The following is an 18,770-nucleotide window of genomic DNA, read 5'->3' as shown; positions in this document are numbered from 1 at the left end:
ATGTTGATACTTAAATAATAACATGACATTATGCTTTTGACACATGGCACTATATTGAAGAACAGAAATAAGGTTTATTTAAGTAACAACACAAAATTATGTATATATGTATATTGTATGTACAAAGATATCTCGACATCAGATATCCATTTGCGACCATTCATTGTCCTTAATTTCAGGATATCACCTCACATTCATCTGACGAATACCACTTTTGTCATTAAGACAATTGCATTGCAACTCAGCAAGACAGTTATTATCATGCTCTCGATTAATTTTTATATCTCGCAATGTTTTATATTATCTTATTTACGACCTGTAATGGCAAATGAATCGGTTTAAAACATTGCAAATGATATATCTTATGGCAAAAATACGTCGATTGTGCGAATCATTTTGGCTATTCAACTAGACACTTTCCGGATTTCCTCTTGTGCAGTCTCGCTCGCAACTGACAAGTCTTCTATTTGGTTCTTTGTCCCACCAAACAAAACTCTCAATGTTTCTAACGCTGATGTAAACATATTCCTATAACGCAAACATAGAAAAAATTGATCAAGCTATTATTATTATTACAGAGTATGGTTCACAATATCATTGAATGTCCCTTTAATTTTACACATTTCTCAGCCGATTCCAAAAGATTTCTCCAAGGAAATTATGCAACCAATAGGTTTTGAGTAATTAGCAATTGAAAGTGGAAAAGAAGCTTTTGATAAAATACGAGGACAAGTAACGAAACAATATTTATCAGTTAATTTAAAATAGAATTTATACAAAATTTTGCAATTTGGAATTTAGTCCTAGAGAGATATAATATTGACAATTGAACATTTCTGATAAATGAATATTTAAGATAAAAGAGTATTTAAAAGGACAAGTGTTGGTTTTGTGTATACATAGAGTATCTCTCTCTCTCTCTATATATATATATATATAGAAGATCTCTCCCGTGTATAAACGCGCTTTATTGCTCGATAGCTGGATGGGCCATCACCTGATGCCGTCCTTCATGCTCTCATAAATCTGATCGGGCGGCAGCTTCACGGAGGGCATCCTCTCCTCCACGAAATCCAACCCGACGCACACCGCGTTGTCTATCGCCGTAAACGGCGTTTCCAAAACACCGGCGATTCTGCCGGTCACGGGGCTCGCAAAGTCGCATCCCGCGCGCATCCCGTCCTCCGCGCTGCCTAATATCGCCGCGACCGACTCGTGCGAATTCTTCGTAATCGCGTAAGCGTTGCGAAGGGCCGAGGATACGGAGGCGAACACCGGTAGCGCCAACAACCGACGCGTGCACGTCATATTGCGTGCATTCGCGTCCGCGGTGACGACGTTCGTCGGCGTGGTAGGATCGTGCGTGCCGCACATGACGCTCAATTGCTGCAAAACAAACAGCGCAAACAAATGTGTGAGCGTCTCGCGCATCGTCGCACAAAAAAAATTAGGCGGGTTTGGTTGCGGTTGGAGATACCTTTGACTATTGCGGATTGACCAATCAGCCGGCAAGCTGCCTTGCTCTGATTAGTCAATATGCAACTGTCAACCGTATCCCCAACCGCAACCGAGCCCGCAACCTGTAGTGTAATACGACCTTTACATATAGCGGATCGAAGCACCAATCGAAAGTCGTTATCCAGGTATTCCAACTCTTATTTGAGGAATTCTAGTTTCACTACGTCCTTCTTTCCATTTGATTAATACTTTGTCCAAATTTACACCCAGTTATTTCTTTGAACCAAAATGAGTAGAGAGAGACAAGTTACATTTCATACAATATCATAGAAAATGTATAAACTGCCGATTAATGTAATAACTTAAATAACAACCGATACAGATTGTCGTGTGTATATGGAACGTCAATATTTCTTGAAAACTTTAATCTGATTATAGAAGTTGAATCCTCCTTTTTCATAGAGTAAGTTAAAAAAATATATATATGTTTATACTCAATAATATCCTAATAGTAATTAATTTGATATTAATTACATATTTCTAATATATACACTTAATTTTTATCTTATCATTACGGAAAGATTATGAAAATAAAAACTAATATAAATACCTAAAACATTCCTTGAAAGATTATTTCTAACCTATGCCAAATCAGACTTACTTGATACAACAAGAATTTTCTTTAATTTTAGATCATGACTGCTGTAAAAGTGCACGGTGGTATCGACATTTTAAGGCTGCCAGTAAACGAGGAAGAGCACATTTGTCCTCCATGGCGTATCAAATACACGCAATCTCATATACTCCATTCTAAGTGTTCAAAAAGTGAAAGTGGCTGTGGTTCCAATCACGACACTGCCTGTCAGTTTTGCGTGTAAGTTGATCATTAAAATATTTCAATCATTTTCAAAATATTATAATATAAAGATATATCTAGAAAGCAATTTTTAATATTTTAGATATAACAATGCATTAGAATTGCCACATATGCCAGATATGGTATTTCCCAATAATGTATTAACTCTGACGCATCAGGATGGAGCATTACTGCAATTCAATGCTTTGGATTCTTTAAAATATGTCTCCAATGGAAAGATTAATGTACAGCTTGCTTGTGCAGAGGCATGGAAAGAATCCAGGTATATCATTAATTATATACATGCTTTTTTAAATTTACTTATAATCATTATTGTGTATAATTTGCCATTTAAATGTATATTAACAGATTGGAAAGTAGCGAATATTTGGAAGAGAAGATAAAACCTTTTGATTGGACATTTACCACCAGTTATACTGGTACAATATCAGGTTTTGAAGTTGAAGAAACAAATGAGAGAATTGATATGGATAAATTAAGGCAGAAGGATAAGATTATGTTTTATCATGATTTAACATTGTTTGAAGACGAACTTCACGACAATGGTATTGCAGTAAAAATTATATAGAATATATTATAATATATAGATACTTTCACTTTTAGTCATACATGGCATTAGAGATATACATTTGTCTTTCCCTCTATCCCTCTCATTCTCTATATATATACATAGACGTATATATATATAAAATCCTTGATTTTTTATTTATTAGAAATGTACTATTGTCTAATGAAATTATAAATCGTATACTCTTCTCTAATTTTATATAAAAACTTTATGTAAAATCAAACAGAAAAAAGTTAGGTTTGAACGCGGATGACAATTTGCGATCGATTTGTGTTGAATAATAGTTTGTTACTACATAACAGCCAGATCTCGCCGTTGTCGTTATACGCACATGATACGCGATGCGCACGATACTCGAAGTTCTCACGTTGATCTCGCGCGATGTCTCGGGATCCGTCATCGTTCCGACCGAACACTTTGGACGAGACTCTGTCGACACTACAACGAAGGGGTCGAGGTTCGCGACACCTAAATTTAGTTCGCCGGCACTCTGCTCCTTCTACCTCGGCTATCTTGTGTCGCGTCAGTCGAGGACGACAACCGACGCAAAGATCGCAACTTTATACGCCTTCGGAGCTTTTCATCGACCGCATCATGTTTACGCTACGACGATATAAAGCGCGCGAAATATGAAGCGGCATAACTAGATTGCGCATAGACAAAAACGACAATATACGATACATGATGTACGAAAGATGCGTCCAGAAATTAGTGTAGTAAGTTTCTTCCGTGTATCATATTCTTGACAATACATTAAACGCTAGATTCATAAACGACGATTTGCACAATCGGCTTTTTGGGCGGCGGCACTGTCGCGGATGCAGCGATATCGCGCAATACCGCCTCCACAGCTTCCTCCCAATCCCGGTCCTTTGTGACATCACGATCAATGGAAGTGGACCATCTCAAACGCGGCATAGATATGATTGTCAATACTTTCCTGTGAAATTAACATTTCGTTAATATTAATTCTCTTTTGATGTTAAAAGTTAAACTATCTCTAGTAACTCTTCCATTCTAAGATAATGGAAAATAATGCTATTATCCGATAGAGATATATATGTTTATCTTTTCTATTTCAAAAATCATTTTTCAAATAAATATTCTTCCATTAGGTGTTCATTAAAATGATTTATTTAAGATTATAATACAAGAAAAATATAAAAAATTATAATTTGATAATGAGCACATTACTTGTGTGATTTTTGGAAGAATTAAAAAAGCGATAGATACCTTAGATCAGAATGTAGCGCGGACATGTCGCCGCCTGCTTGTTCGCCGAGTTTCCTGAGAGTTTCAGCTAATGGACCACTCAGTCTTTGCAGCCTTCTCCAAGACTGAGCGTATTGTCGTCTAACGAGTTCGATGATAGTGCCAGTCAGCGCCAAACCGACCAAGATGTACAAAGTACACAATAAAGTGTATTTAGGCTTCTCTAAAAACCAACATTGTGCATTTTACATAATTGGAGTAGAGATTCTGCGCACGGTGCACAGATACAGATTATCCATTTTCATCGGGACAAACTCCCATTTTTAGTAACAACGATCTATTTATTTGTTATTGTCAACTTAATACATCAACATGATTGCTTTTGCTGTAATCGTTCTTTTAGTCGTTGGATTGAACATATAGCTATTTCTGGCAAGATCATAATATAGAAACTTGTATTGAAATTATATATAAATTTCCTGATGAGATATATAATAAAGATGTAATAATTTCTTTTTTATTGCACACAGAGAGTTATGCCCACTAGTTTCTTTATATTATTACGATATTTTCTGAGAATTGATAATGTAATGTTGAGAATAAATGATACTCGTATTTACCATGAATTTGGCAAAAATTACTTATTACGTGAATTTACATCACGGGAAGCTAAAGTTCAACATATACGAGTAAGTAATATAATATATTCATAATTCACATAATTCACTCTTGAAAGAGTATCAAGAAAAAAATCAAGAGTATTATCAAACTTAAAGGAGGTTAGAATATTAAGAACATATAACTTTCACTTTGCATGTCATTACTCAAATTTTTCATTTAACTTGAAACTGATGATAGTTAAAGTCTACAATTCTTACAATGAATTAATCAACAAAAATAATTTTCAATGTACATTACTAGGATAATACTTTTTATCCATTTCATGTATTACTATGGAAATTTCATATATGGAAGCTAAAAATATTATTTTGTAAGGTTTCCCCGGCACTCTTTTTGGAGCCAAGTGCAATAGCGCCTCATTTGCCATTAATTGGAAGCCGATATGACAAATTGATAATATCTGAAAAGAAAGAAGGACCCAAATTAACTGAAGGTACAACTGGGCAGAATAAAACTACGACTGAAGGACAAATAACACAATCTGATGAACTCACGGCAGACAATTCCATCACATAAGGCTTGTGTTAAAGTTTTTACATTATGTGTCATTATTTCCTTGATGAACATTAATTAGGAACTCGCTGTACAGATTATTAATTTTCATTTTGATCATGTTAAAATATATTAGACATGTATAAACTAAGAAATTAAGAAATGAAAACATAGCAAGGAAGTTATACCTTTGTTGGCATTTTATTTAAAATCAATCAATGCCAAGATTTGATCAAGACTGATCAATTTTAATTTGATCATCTTTCAATCCTTGCTACAATAGTTTTAACTTATATTCTTCTCTCGTTTAATTTATAATAAAAATTCACGCCAAACTGCTAAATTAATTTGTTCAATAATGTCTATCTTTTTTTTTTTTAGAGAGAGAGAGCTTTACTTACTCGGCACAAGATCGCCAAAGCCTATAGTGGTCATTGTAACGAAGCAGAAATAAAATCCATCGAAAAAGTTCCAATCGTCCTCCCACAGCATAAACATACCGGCGCCGCAGGCAAGATATAGAAAGAGCAGTACGATAGCGGCACAGGCGCCTATATAAAAAAAACTATCGATCAGACTAAAAATCAATTTAAATCTCCGAATTAAACTTACCGAGCGATCGTCGACCGGTTACGTTCGTCGGAACGCATGATAATTTCGCGCGAAACGGAAATTTCAATTTTAGCGTCAACGCAATATACACCACTCCCTCCGCAAACAGCTTTCCCAAGTCGGCAATCACGATCAGGGTGAGAGGTATGCCGATGAGAGCGAAGAGGATGCAGAAAATCCTTCCCCAATTAGTCGAGGGCACGACGTTGCCGTATCCTATCAAATATAAATTATCATGGAGAAAATTAAAAGCTATGGATGTCAGAAATATTTAATGTTCAAACTTGAGATGACATGTAATGATATAATTTAGTACGTAAGTTTAAGATTTCTCAGAATAAGAAATAAGAGGTGGAAGAGATTGATTTCCATCTTATCAGTAAATTATAAACTTTTTGCTAGTAATCAGGGCCGGTTACCAATCGTAGTGAGAACAGTGCTGGCGAAGAAAACCGCTTGGAGAACGCTCCATCTTTCAGTTATGATGGGCGGCAAGTCCGATTCAATGTGAGCATCCTGATCCATGGTATCCGTTACAAAACTGACCAAAAGACCCGCTTCAGCCGCATCCTGAACAGCTTCTTCGTAGGCGCGCAATTTCACGCTTACCTGAAACAGCCGACCGTGTCATGGCGAATGAACGAGAACGGTAATACTCGCATATTTTCGGCCATCGAGTTTCTCACCAAGGTTCGCAAATTGAAGACGTCCGTATTGTTGGAAATGGACTCGATGAAACGATATCGTTGCATACGTAATTTTGCGCGCAAACGTTCGAGCCGTCCGAGCTCTGCCGGGAGTTCGATCTGCCGAAAGACCTGGAGAGAGAAGCAGGTTTAAAATTATCTATATTTTAAGAAAAATAATCTTATGCAACCAAATCATATCCGAAAATATATACGCAAACTTGAGCTTGTAATATATCAAAATCAATCTTATGTGTGGGTGGTGAAAATATTAAACAAGATGTCAAAATATATATACATGTATGTATGTGTCTTACATACGTATGTATCCTCTTACAGCAAGATTTTACCTTAACGATCGAAGCTAATGATAAATCAACAGATTTATTGCATCTGTATAGATATATTACTCTCGAGTCTCAAGTGCTAAATACACTTTAGGCTAATCATCGAGTCGAGATGCGCATATTTATCGCGAACAATATCCTTTCGTCTACAATAATTTATGATGCTGGCCTTAAACCGGTCTTTAATAAATCTTCATCAGTTGTCAATTAGTGCTGGAATTAATTTTTGACTTGTAAAGGATTATTATACATAAAATGTTTATTCGAAAATGGCTTTGTAACGTGAAAATATATCATTTTCGATTGTTATTATTATTATTTTATAAAAAAGCTTTTACTAGTCAAATTAATATCCGTGTATACGTGTTGCAATTAATGTCTTACATGCCTTTTTACATATGAGAAATATATAAACGTAAAACTCTCGAGTTCATTAAGAATCGTTTATCAGTTAAAATACACGTAGCTATTTTTACGGCTATGTATTATGAGGCACTCAAAAAATCGTAACCATCGAGAATTTCAACGTATGATATTTTTACCAGACTTTATTAAAAGGCGTCAGTGGTAATATACTTCCTACTAAGCTGCACGATTGGTCCGTTGCTAAAAATAAAATTATACGATTCGATAGGCTACAAGTCCGTTCGTTATTATATAGAATGTAAATATTTATGGAACATTGAATATATACATTTAACTCTACGCTGGAAATCTCGATGTTTCCCTAAACGAAAATTCGAACGCACAGATTATTTCGGAACATTATCGGGATATGCTACAATTCACTCCTCTCTTTCGTTTTATTTTGCGTCTTATATAATCAGCTAATTTTCCTCAAAAATACTGAAAGTTGAACGAAAATTGAACATTGTTACAATTAATCATAAATAAGAATAGAAAATGTGTAGTAGAAAGAAAATAAATTATCAGTTTTATTAAGATTCTTTTTAGATCTATCTGTTATAGGAAAGATGTTTGCAAATTTTTCAAAATGTCGATCTGCGATTTCAAAGACTTTACAGAGAACTTATTATTCCCACTTTTCTCTCTCTCTCTCTCTCTCTTTTATTTTCCATCTTTCAATCCTTGCTACAATAGTTTTAACTTATATTCTTCTCTCGTTTAATTTATAATAAAAATTTCACGCCAAACTGCTAAATTAATTTGTTCAATAATGTCTATCTTTTTTTTTTTTATTGAAGCTATATATATATATTATACTCTTATTTACATATAATCGACAACGAGAAGAGTTCCGTACACTATAAAATGATTTTTAAATGACCTTAAAAATCATGTTTAAGTGAGAATAGAGTAAAAACCACGAAACAGTTATAAGATGACAAATTTAATTTATTAAATGCTCAAGAAATGATTGTAGCTATCAATCATATACTGTAAATATTTGTCGATTTTAATTTTACCAATTTGCAAAATCGATCTAGTTACTTTAATTATATTTACGTACATATATACACATATTTGCTAATATTATAATTAGTGATTTTTATAAGTAAAATAAATGTTGCATTGTCAATGTATTTTCATGAGTTATGAGTATGTTTAATTATTTTAAAAAATGGATTAGAAAATATTAAGAAAAAAAGGTATATAAATACACGAAAAAATATTTTATAATGCGGTAATCTCTCTCTTTCTTTCACAATATTGAACTGAAACATTGCAATTATTTTTGTCATTTAATTCTATAAAGTATATCGACTAATCATGTCCCCCCCCTTTTTTTTTATTTTGATGTACCAATATCTCAGCCACTATTGATATGAAATTATTACTGATCCTTTTTTTTTTTTCCTCGAAATTTTCGCTGAGAAGATGTCTTGTAGTTGAGTTAACATCTATGCATTGTTGCCTTGTATGGCTTGACTTTGAGAAGATCACGCTTTTATATGCATTTCACATACTAGAAATCTTCCCCGTTTCATTCTTTGTAAATTTTTCAACATTTTTCTGCTAACAATTTTGTAAAAAGACTTATATGTTCTTATATAAATCTCAATCTATTAATTTTGAACTGGATAGATTTCAAATTTGGATGTTGAAGAGAATGCGATTGGACCCTGGTCTCGGATAAGCCTTTGACTAGATTCCACACAGAAAAGCTTTGCCTCTCTGTATTTCATCATAAACACCATTGCATGTGTTTCTCTTTCTCTCCCCGAATAAGCAGAAAATAAATATCAAAGGAAAAAGAGGAAGGAAGAGGAGAAGAACCGAGGGAGAGAACTGATCGGCTTTCGGGTTGGGCTGTCTTCCCACCACCGCACGGTGGTGTTTATTCGCGGGCGCAAAAAAACTTGGGTGAATTCCATCGTACGGGTCGACAGAGACGAGGGAGTTGGAGGGGAAAGAGAGGAAGACGAAGAGAAGAACAAGGAGAGAAGGCGAAGCGAAGAGGAGATAGAGAAACGCAATAAGAGCAAGAAACAAGGAGGTCGTCGACGACAGCAATCTCTCGTGAGTAGGCTTATCCCATTGCCTCCGTCCCACCTTATAGCGCTCTCACACGCTACCAGCGGGTGCGTAGGTGTTTCCGGCCGGCTGAAGAAGCACGGCCGCCTGCGCCCGTCGATCCAGAAGAGGACAGTCGAGCCAGGATAAAATCAGAGAGAAGAATTCTCTCTCTCTCTCTCTCTCTTTTATTTTCTTTCATCGTCAAATTTAGATTCGATTAAGTTATATATTTTCGATATATTTCTATGTTTTAAAACTCACCAATCCACCGATCGCGGTGTAGAGCATCAGAGCGATTAACAAGGCCACATGACCGGCGATCGACTTGATCTTCCTCACCGTTTCTTCCTTAAGGAATCCTTTAGCATCCTTGTTGTCCATTGCGATGCCGAGCTCGACGGATGAATTGCACTTGTCGTTTACCATTTCGTCGTGCGCGCCCACGTTTTCTGCGAACGACGCAAACACGTCGAACACTCGGAGGAGACTGATCGACACACTCTGCTGGGCGATCCTCGAGTAGAGGCTTTCTGCATTTCGAACTGCATGCGACATTGAAAATATTGTGCACTATCATGATGGAAACCATAGTGCAATATCAACGCATGCATATTTGCAAAAAAAGAACTTAAGGATGCTTTGGCTGTACAATAGTAGCAAAAAACTATCAAAATTAAAAAAAAAAACATATTTCTTACGTTTATACTGTTTGAAAAATCAAATAAATAAATCCGGATTATAAAAAAAAATTAAAGTATCACAAAATAATATGGTTTTTAACGTGTTTGTAAAAGAAAATAGTTGCAATTAATATTTTTCCTAATTTATGACAAAAACTTTTGATCGTGAATACCTCCTGAAATCAACTGCAAGAAACAAAGAAAAAAAAATAATTTGCAGAGAGAGAGAGAGAGATAATATCTTTCTACAATTTTTAGTAAATAACTTTTAAATGCATAAGTAGATCTAAATCAAGTTTTATACAAATATTTATTAGAGTTTCCTTATAATACGTGTGAAAATTTTTATTTCGTTGACAATGTTTTTCCCTTGTCAAATTTGTCAACAAGTGTTACAATACGCGATTTTCCATAAGAATCAATACTAACTTTAAACTTAAATAATTTCCAAACCGTTAAGAGAATTGTGCTCAAATTTTACGTAGATACTCAGAAGAAATAGTAAAATGTTTTAACATATTCTTAAAGCAGCATTACAAAGAGATAAGTGAAAAATGAACAAACAAAAGAACATCATTTTTATATCTATCGAATATATTCAATTTCTAATATACTTGAAAACTCAGGGACACTTAAAAAATATTTCTCGCGAACTACAATAAAATTGAAACTTTTATATCTCTATCTTTTTTTTTTATTAAATGTATTATTTCTTATAGATAAAAGTATCGTTACAGACGTTTACCGATATTGAAAGCTTATGAAATATAAATTAAAGTATTAAAAATTCTATATATCACCTGGTATAATTTCAAAGCGCAAAATATATCACGATAAAACAAATGAACAAATATAGTTTATATCAAGCAAAATTTAATCCTTATTAAAGTCAGACATTAATCTTACTTACTTTTACATCATTTTAATTCTGATCAACATTCTCTGCGTCGCATACAATATCAAATTAGAGTAAAAATTAATGTTATATTTTAACATTATTTAATGTATGCGCAATGCGAATATTTTACAATAATAACAAAGTAACGGAACATAAAACACTCAATATAACACTTTATAACACTATTAACGCACTAATATAAATTAAATGTATTAAATATATCACTGCGAGTGCGCCGGATATATGCTACAGTTATTCATAGATAAAGTAAAATTATAGACAAACAAACTAATCGCGAATCCAATGAGTACAGCTTGCACTAGCGCACAGTGTTGGAAATATTTCCAAATTGTTAATTAGACATTTTGCTCTAAACAATTCTAATACATTCTAGTTAATTGGTTAATTAGTTAAGTGATTTATTTAAAATGATACAGACATACATAAATATGGAAGCTTTTTAGCAAGAAAACACAGTGTAGACGCAATGTTACAATTGGCTACCAAATAGAGAATTTTTAAGCCCCAAAAATTTTTTCATTTTATAGCCAATCGTGTGACATTGGACGCATTCAGCGGAACCAACAGTTGAATATCGTCTTGTCAACACTCGACATTGATTTGTTGGTTCTAAAAGCCCTTGCACAATGCCAGGCAACAAACAATAGGAACAGGAAATAGAAATTATCCACCAATAGGAACAGGGAATAATCTATTCCCTGCTCCTATTGGTGGATAATTTCTATTTCCTGTTCCTATTGTTTGTTGCCTGGCATTGTGCAAGGGCCTTAAAAGTAAGAACTAATCACGTTTGATTGCTACTGAGCGGTCTTTTCTGCTGAATGCGGCTATTGTGTTTTATTACTTGGGCTAAGTTCCAAAACGGTGTAAAATTTCCTCTCCAAGGAAACTTTTATTCGATGGCCAGCCTGGAACCAATCAGAGACGCTCAAAAAAGTTTCAGAACGGCCATCGGAGTAAAATTTTCCTCGAAGAGTACGTTTTGGAACATAGCCTTGAAAGGTCTCTATAAAGACCATTGCACGTGAAAAAATTTTAGTCGTAACCGTAAAGGTGCCTTTACATGGCAGCGTCAAGCGTCGAGCGTCGAGCGTTAAGCGTCTGCGCAGAATAGCGGTTGGAATTACATTAAAGGCCACGCGACACCCCGTAGTATTTAAGATCTATTCTGTCTGTCTTAGAATAACGCTAGCTGCTTGCATGCAAACGCCGCGATCCTACCTCACCTCCGCATCGCCTGCACGAGCCGTGCTCGCATCGCGAGCCCTGCACGCGTCAGCTACTGCGTAATAACGCCTCCGCGAACTTCTGTACGCACCGCTCTCGCATGAAGCATTGTAAAAAACCTAGCTCAGTGTTAGTTTCTGATAACCGCTTGAATAAACTAATTGTTCGACCCAATTATAACGAGAAAAAGTAAGTTGGAGTTTCTCCCTTCTCCCGAATCCTGGCACCGGCGAGCCTTGATCCGCGGCGTACGGGAAAGGTGAACGGTTACAATGTAAATACAAATATCAATTTTTAGTATTAGTAATGTGTATCAGAACATAATTTTTTTTATCTCGACCGAATTCATATCACTCATCATGCTATTAGCCGCAAGAAGCTGGAATCTATCTCATTCAGATTCCTGCGCAATGATTTCTGTGCAGACGCAGACGCTCGATGCTCGAGCTCGATGCTCGATGCTGCCATGTAATGGCACCTTAAGATCGTAAGCAAATCAACCAATCACAGTTAAATATTCTTATTATGTTATTAGAATGCTTGATTGTGATTTGTCGATTTGCTTACGGCCTTAAGGCCGTATTACACTACGGGTTGCGGGTTTGGTTGGAAGAAGAAGAAGAAGAAGAAGAAGAAGAAGAAGAGAAAGAAGGAGAAAGACGGAGCGATGACGAGTTGGTGGCGAGAACGGCGTAGAAAGAGAGCTAAAAAGATAGAGAAAGAGAAAAAGAGAGAGGAGATTCAATCGAAAGACAGAGAACAACTCGACCGGAAGCAGTTACTCGCGCGATGCAACGAAAATATCAGGGCGTCCGTTTCGCGCAATAGGATTGCCCGCGCGCGTCCGCCCGGAGTTTAATATAGAACACTCGCGCGGCCGGCTCCGTCGCGAAAACATCACGCGCTGACGTCGACCGTGCACGAGTTCCTTCTCTCTTTCCCCGCTCGAGAAAAACAACTCCTTCTTTCCGCTTGGCCGTCGCGGCTCCTGGCCTTCTTCCTCTCTTCGGACGCAACGCGGATCCCTAAAATTAGGCTCGTGTCCACTCGCTCGGCGCGCCGCCGTCGCCGCGGGTGACATCCGCGTCGGAGAGCCGGACTCGTCGAAGGTCTTTGTCCGTGACAGTGGTGTGGCCGTGCAGTGGCACGCAGCGATCTTTGAATAACGGGAACAAGGTGCACAGCACCGGCACATCGCCGATTTCGCGTCCTTCGGATATCTCAAAATGAGAACGACTATTTTTGTCCTTCTGTAATTCGTTTCGAAAAGAAGTGAGAATCGACAACCATTATCACTTATTGGATGACACTTACAATTAGAAATGAAAGAATGGGTACGCTATATCGCGGTTTGGATGTACTCGTCGCGTTATATATCTAATTTCGATATCTCATTATATGAGAGCATCTAAACTGTCCTTCTCGATAATTCCAAAGGAAGCGAAATTTTATATCGATTTGCACAGATTTTATTTCGATATTTCTATATGGATGTTATTTGATGATGCTTAGAAGCGGCAGAATGGAAACGTTATGTCACACTTGCTGGCTTCCTATTTCAATACCTTGAAACGAGATCGAAGTCATCCTGCAATTTAGCGGCTCCAAAGAAAACATTATATATGTAGATGTAACACACATTTATTTTCAAGTCACAGAAAATGATATTGTTCAAATTTAAATTATTATTTTGAGAGAGAGTTAGGCTTTCCCATTATATGTTTCTACAATAATTTCTTCGCTCTTTCCCAAGTAAATTCGAATAAATATTTATTTTATTCTTATATAACGCAAAAAATATAATAAACTATCTAAAATATCATGCAATTTCTTTCGAAATTTTGTTCATTTTAACCGCATTTTTTATTTTCTTTTTTTTACAATTTCTTCTCCAACGTCGGAGTATACATATCTTTATATATATCTTTTTTCTCTTTAGAAAGTGCATATAATAGTATAGGGCGACCGAAAGGAACAGAAGACCTATTGACAATCGCGCGACTATTCTCACATTTTATTTGAACTTGTCAATTAGGACATGTGAGAAAGGAGAGGGAGATCCGCCCGTATGATTTTCACATCGCGTTTTAAACGCGGAAATCCATTGTCGACATCCCTCATGATGCCCCGATGTCTCTTTTGACGTGCTTAACGAGTCGCTAAGAGAGGGCAATCTTCCGTTGTTGCTGCGTTCGTTGAAGCGTGGAGGAAGGGATAAGTAACAGAGCACGGCGGGATGAGGAGGAAGAGAGAAGAGATGGAAGAGGGAGACCTGGTACTGGCTCTTCGAGGTTTCGTGGAAGACAGTGGCAGGGAGGCGAAGAAGGAATGCCACTTCCGGTCACATGACACCACTGGACCAGCCGACCACTTTGCTCTCTTCTTATTTTCGGCTCGTCGTCCGGATCTCTCCACGCCTCCTTCCTCTCCTTCTCCCTCTTTTCGATTAACGTGCGGCGTCGCAAATCGGTCACGAAACAAACAGATGGACGGCTGCTTTTCGACTTTCGTTAACGAATTCGTCAGTTTCGAAGGAACTTTGTCGATCGATAATTTCGAACATATAAGGAACCATTTACGGATCGAGAAGAACATTGTTAGATGATATATTTTTGTGCCGGAAATTAAAAAAGAATTACTTTTGCCCTCTCCTCCCTATTCATATCTCGAATGTACTGTCAATTATTCTGAAAAATGGCGCTGATAAAAATTAGTGATGAGAAAAAAAAAGTAATGAGAGATGGCCAGATATTCTTCAGTTAGTTTTATACCGGTTTTTACGCACAAACATAATATTGAAAATTAAAATGTCGTCATCAAGAAAAGTGAAAAAATTCGCCTAAACAAATATTCATCCCAATTTTTGATAAAAAGTCGGTCCAAAATTATATATATATATAGCTGGCGACTTATCTCAGATTTGTCTCTCGCGCGTGTAGGATAATTATTAATTACGACCGTGTAGTATTACAATGTGCCGCCGTTAACACTTACAAACCGCTATCTCAGATTTTATATTGAGAAACTCTGTGATGTGAGGCTGCAACGAATGGCAGAGCTGCACGTCCCGCGAGCTAACGGACTCACATCCGTTCGCTTCCTTCGCCGCGCGCCGCGATGCATTCAATTGCCCGCTAATGATGATCCGGGACCTCTCGCCTAACGATCGCCTTGTCGAGATCGGCTGCAAAGCAAACACGCTCAGAAGTGGTTGCAAACTCTCGGCGTTCCCGGTCGGACGACTAAAGGATATTCGAAAAAATACACTCTATCTGGATGTAATATACGCAATCGACTAGAAAAGAAACGAAATCCAATACAAGATAGGATTCTTCTTCTATATTTCATCGATCGCACTTGTTCTCTTTGAAAGTTACCGCTCTCCATCTGTAAGATGTCGTGAAGCTACTCGTTTAGTTTTATGATGTATCGGAATACAAATAAACGACTGAATAAAAAAAAAAATCAATAATACAATGATATAAAAACTATGATTAAAATTAACACATCTTTGAGCTTTATATAGACAAAAGAGATTATTTATTTGTACGTATCGTCCCCCTCAGCTCAAATACGGATGGTTATCTCGGACCACCTTGCGTACGCATGGGGGGACGGAGGGGGGAGGGGGTGGAGAAGAAAATTTAAATAAATTACGATTAGTATTGATATACAGGAGAATTGTGTGATTGGTTGAATATATAAATGCATAAGTATATACATAGTCTATGCATGTATATATATATGTATATATATGTATATATATATATTTACAAGACATATACAGATCGTATAGACTTAATATTAATAAAAACTTGTTTTCTCTCGCTTGAGACGCACCCGCATGCGCGCATACAAACACCTACACACGATAGACACACACAACACACTCACACGTGCACATACTCACACAACATATACATACACGTACACTCGCGTTCCATTCACGCCTTCGTGTCCTTTCGCGCCTTCACTAGCCGATTGGTGTGCAATCGCATTGTTGTCTTCGATAAATGTCTACAAGTCGCGATTTCGATTCGAGTCGAGCATAAATCTCATCGATTTAGCAATTTTCATACGCATTAAAAATAAAAGCGCACAAAATAAAATATCCGCTATATATTATTGTACAATGTAGGGTGTAGATGAAGAAATCTCATTTCTAGTATCTAGATTGAATTAGAACCAGAAAGAGCATCGGTTAAACCGCGGTCAAGAGATTCCAAAAGGGAAAATTTGATCCAAAGATCGTTTGGATATTTGCACCTAGGTAAGAAAATTTTTCGTTCCCACTTTGATAAGAGACGCTCCTCGAAATGCGCGCACACAGTTGTTAGAAGAAACATATAATCGCTAACGACTTGTGAATCGCGAAAGGACAGAAGCTCGTCTCGCTTTAGTATATTCAACAGTTTGGTGTTCTTTCGTTATACTTCTCGTCGCATTCGTCTTACATGAAAAAAACCTTGTTACGCTTTTTCACACCGTTTAATCGTTCTCGCACCGAGGCCATAAAATTCTTTTCGTACTATATCTCTTCTGATTGCTTCTTATTCTCGTTGTCTCAATGCCCGCCCTTCGCAAGAAGGGTGAAAGAGTGATCGAGAAAAAGAGTTGGAAAAAAGAAACGCTGAGTCATCTCTCGCGGGACAAAAATCATGCTCGCGAACAATTCCGAAAATTCTATCGCCCATGTTAATCGATATACACGCAGAGACATACATACGTACAATCGTGTTTGTGTTTCGCATCAAAATTATTTGCTACTAGCAATGTATGATTCCAAAACTGTAGTTATTTTTTGACAACGATATTTTGATCGTATTATTTCTTCTTCCACATAACGTGAACCTGAATATCTTTGCACAATTTTCCTCTCGCAGTTCCTTTTATATTCTTTGAAAATTATAATGTCTATGTGCTCTCTGCAACTTTCAAATGAAAGAAAACAAAATACGGAAGAATATCTGGAAAAATTAAGAGCAAAAAAGAACGAAAGGAGTAATTATAGTGAAAAATTACATGATTCGAATAATTGTACTCTGCTTCAACAATATTCGAGTTATTTCTCTCAGAGGAAGAAGAAACGTATGCTCTAAATATCAAGATCGTGCAACGACGTTTGCAGTATCGCGTGCTTCACTCCCGACCGTTCTCGATTCATCTTCGTCCACTCGCGATTATTTACTCATGCAATCTTAGCCCAGTTACACTCGATCATCGTACATTCGCACGCATCATTCGCCCACGCCTCGCGCTGAAATGCTAAAACCGCGCCAGTCATGCGACTCCCTCTTCGAGCGCGAGGATACTCTGCTCTGAAGAATATCGCTTTGAAAGAGAAAAAGCCAGTCGCTGTATTTGAATTTCTTTCGCTCGATCAAATCTAACGCGGCCGTAAATAGTGTTTAACACTAGAACCACATATCCCTGGCACGGGCTCGATGTTATCTTCATTTCTCATCCCTCTTGATTAATGTGCCCGACTGAGTTTCCGGAACCGCCGAACAACTGTACCACTTTGAAATAATCTTTTGTTAAAAATTTCATGCCTTTATACCTGCAAAAGGAGTCAAATATAAACATATCACCGGCACTTTTGTATTTTAAAACTTGGTAGCAGTTCTAGTGTTAAACCGTGCGTATCAGTCGTACGCACTTGCCGCTACCTGGTGCCTCATGAAAGAGAGAGAGAGAGAGACAGACAGACAGACAGAGAGAAAGAAAGCGAGAACAGAGTTTGCGATTTGCCTGCGAGAAAAGCGAATGCGAATTCGTCTGCGATGTTACCGATCTTAAGTCTATATTTATAGCGAGCGAAATCAACGGTAGACGAAAGGGGGAAAAGAGGGCGGCTTCCTCTTTCTCGCGATTCCATTCCCACGTGTGTGTACATGTATATGCATGCGTATGTGTGGTCCGTGCCCTAAAAGACAAACGCTGAGAAAAAGAATGCTCGCAGGACTAGATAATACTAGAAAAAACATCAACGAAATGGAAACGCGAGACTCCTCGCGACAATCGGCGCGCGCGCGCCTCCGCTATTTTCCGTCTCGCTCCCTCCTTCCCCGTTCTTCCTCTCGAGAAACATTTTCGTATATGCGTCGATATAACTTAAAGTAACCATAGCTTCCTCGTAATACGCGTTCTTAACGCCACGACTTGTAAATATTACGAATCAGATTATATAGCAAAAAAGAAACTGATGTAATTCAATTTCCGTCCCATTCTCTTTCTCTCTCTCTCTCTTCCTTTTTGTTCTATAATTTCCTCCCCCTTTATCGTTGGAAAACTTTCATCATTTTAGCGGATTTCACTCAGCGGCCATATTGGTCCATGCGTTATTGACATACAATTACGCTTTTACGCTTTCCCTCTTCCCCCAATTCTATCAATCGCCTCTCGCTTCACCATGAACCATACACTTAGCGTTACAGCCGCAAATAAATTAACCGTAGAAAAGTTTGTTCTTTATACAAACATAATATACAATATACATTTCTATCTATCTATCTATACATATATATATATAT

At 37.0% G+C, this 18,770-nt stretch overlaps 3 protein-coding genes across 5 annotated transcripts; 1 reads left to right on the top strand and 2 right to left on the bottom strand.

Annotated features, from left to right (window-relative positions):
- Positions 1-54: 54 nt before the first annotated feature.
- Positions 55-3,443, bottom strand: LOC115235028 (perilipin-1-like). 2 transcript variants are annotated; one of them, XM_029806512.1, is made up of 3 exons: positions 3,235-3,443; positions 998-1,386; positions 55-528 (listed from the first exon to the last, which is right to left on the bottom strand). In XM_029806512.1, the coding sequence occupies exons 1-3, from the start codon at positions 3,301-3,303 to the stop codon at positions 405-407; spliced, it is 582 nt and encodes a 193-aa protein (XP_029662372.1). In that variant the 5' UTR covers positions 3,304-3,443; the 3' UTR covers positions 55-404. The 2 variants fall into 2 exon arrangements, with proteins under 2 accessions (XP_029662372.1, XP_029662373.1); XM_029806513.1 differs by lacking the exon at positions 3,235-3,443 and adding an exon at positions 2,927-3,217.
- LOC115235029 (TIP41-like protein) lies at positions 1,643-5,623 on the top strand. The gene is given in 6 exon segments (XM_029806514.1): positions 1,643-1,921; positions 2,151-2,332; positions 2,418-2,597; positions 2,684-2,904; positions 4,644-4,804; positions 5,112-5,623. Coding segments are annotated over 5 exon segments (942 nt in total). The 5' UTR covers positions 1,643-1,921; positions 2,151-2,153; the 3' UTR covers positions 5,313-5,623.
- Positions 3,624-11,442, bottom strand: LOC115235027 (TWiK family of potassium channels protein 7-like). 2 transcript variants are annotated; one of them, XM_029806511.1, is made up of 8 exons: positions 11,002-11,442; positions 9,673-9,953; positions 6,587-6,718; positions 6,320-6,509; positions 5,901-6,116; positions 5,690-5,839; positions 4,137-4,338; positions 3,624-3,843 (listed from the first exon to the last, which is right to left on the bottom strand). In XM_029806511.1, exons 2-8 carry the CDS (start codon positions 9,835-9,837, stop codon positions 3,657-3,659), a joined length of 1,242 nt encoding a protein of 413 aa, XP_029662371.1. In that variant the 5' UTR covers positions 9,838-9,953; positions 11,002-11,442; the 3' UTR covers positions 3,624-3,656. The 2 variants fall into 2 exon arrangements, with proteins under 2 accessions (XP_029662371.1, XP_029662369.1); XM_029806509.1 differs by lacking the exon at positions 11,002-11,442 and having other exon boundaries at positions 9,673-10,100.
- Positions 11,443-18,770: the final 7,328 nt, after the last annotated feature.

The sequence above is a fragment of the Formica exsecta genome, unplaced genomic scaffold, assembly GCF_003651465.1.
Source record: "Formica exsecta isolate Colony F162 unplaced genomic scaffold, ASM365146v1 scaffold21, whole genome shotgun sequence".
In the NCBI taxonomy this organism is placed as follows: Eukaryota; Metazoa; Arthropoda; class Insecta; order Hymenoptera; family Formicidae; genus Formica; species Formica exsecta.
Note: the sequence above shows the minus strand (reverse complement) of the source record. Positions and strands in the feature narration are given on the sequence as shown.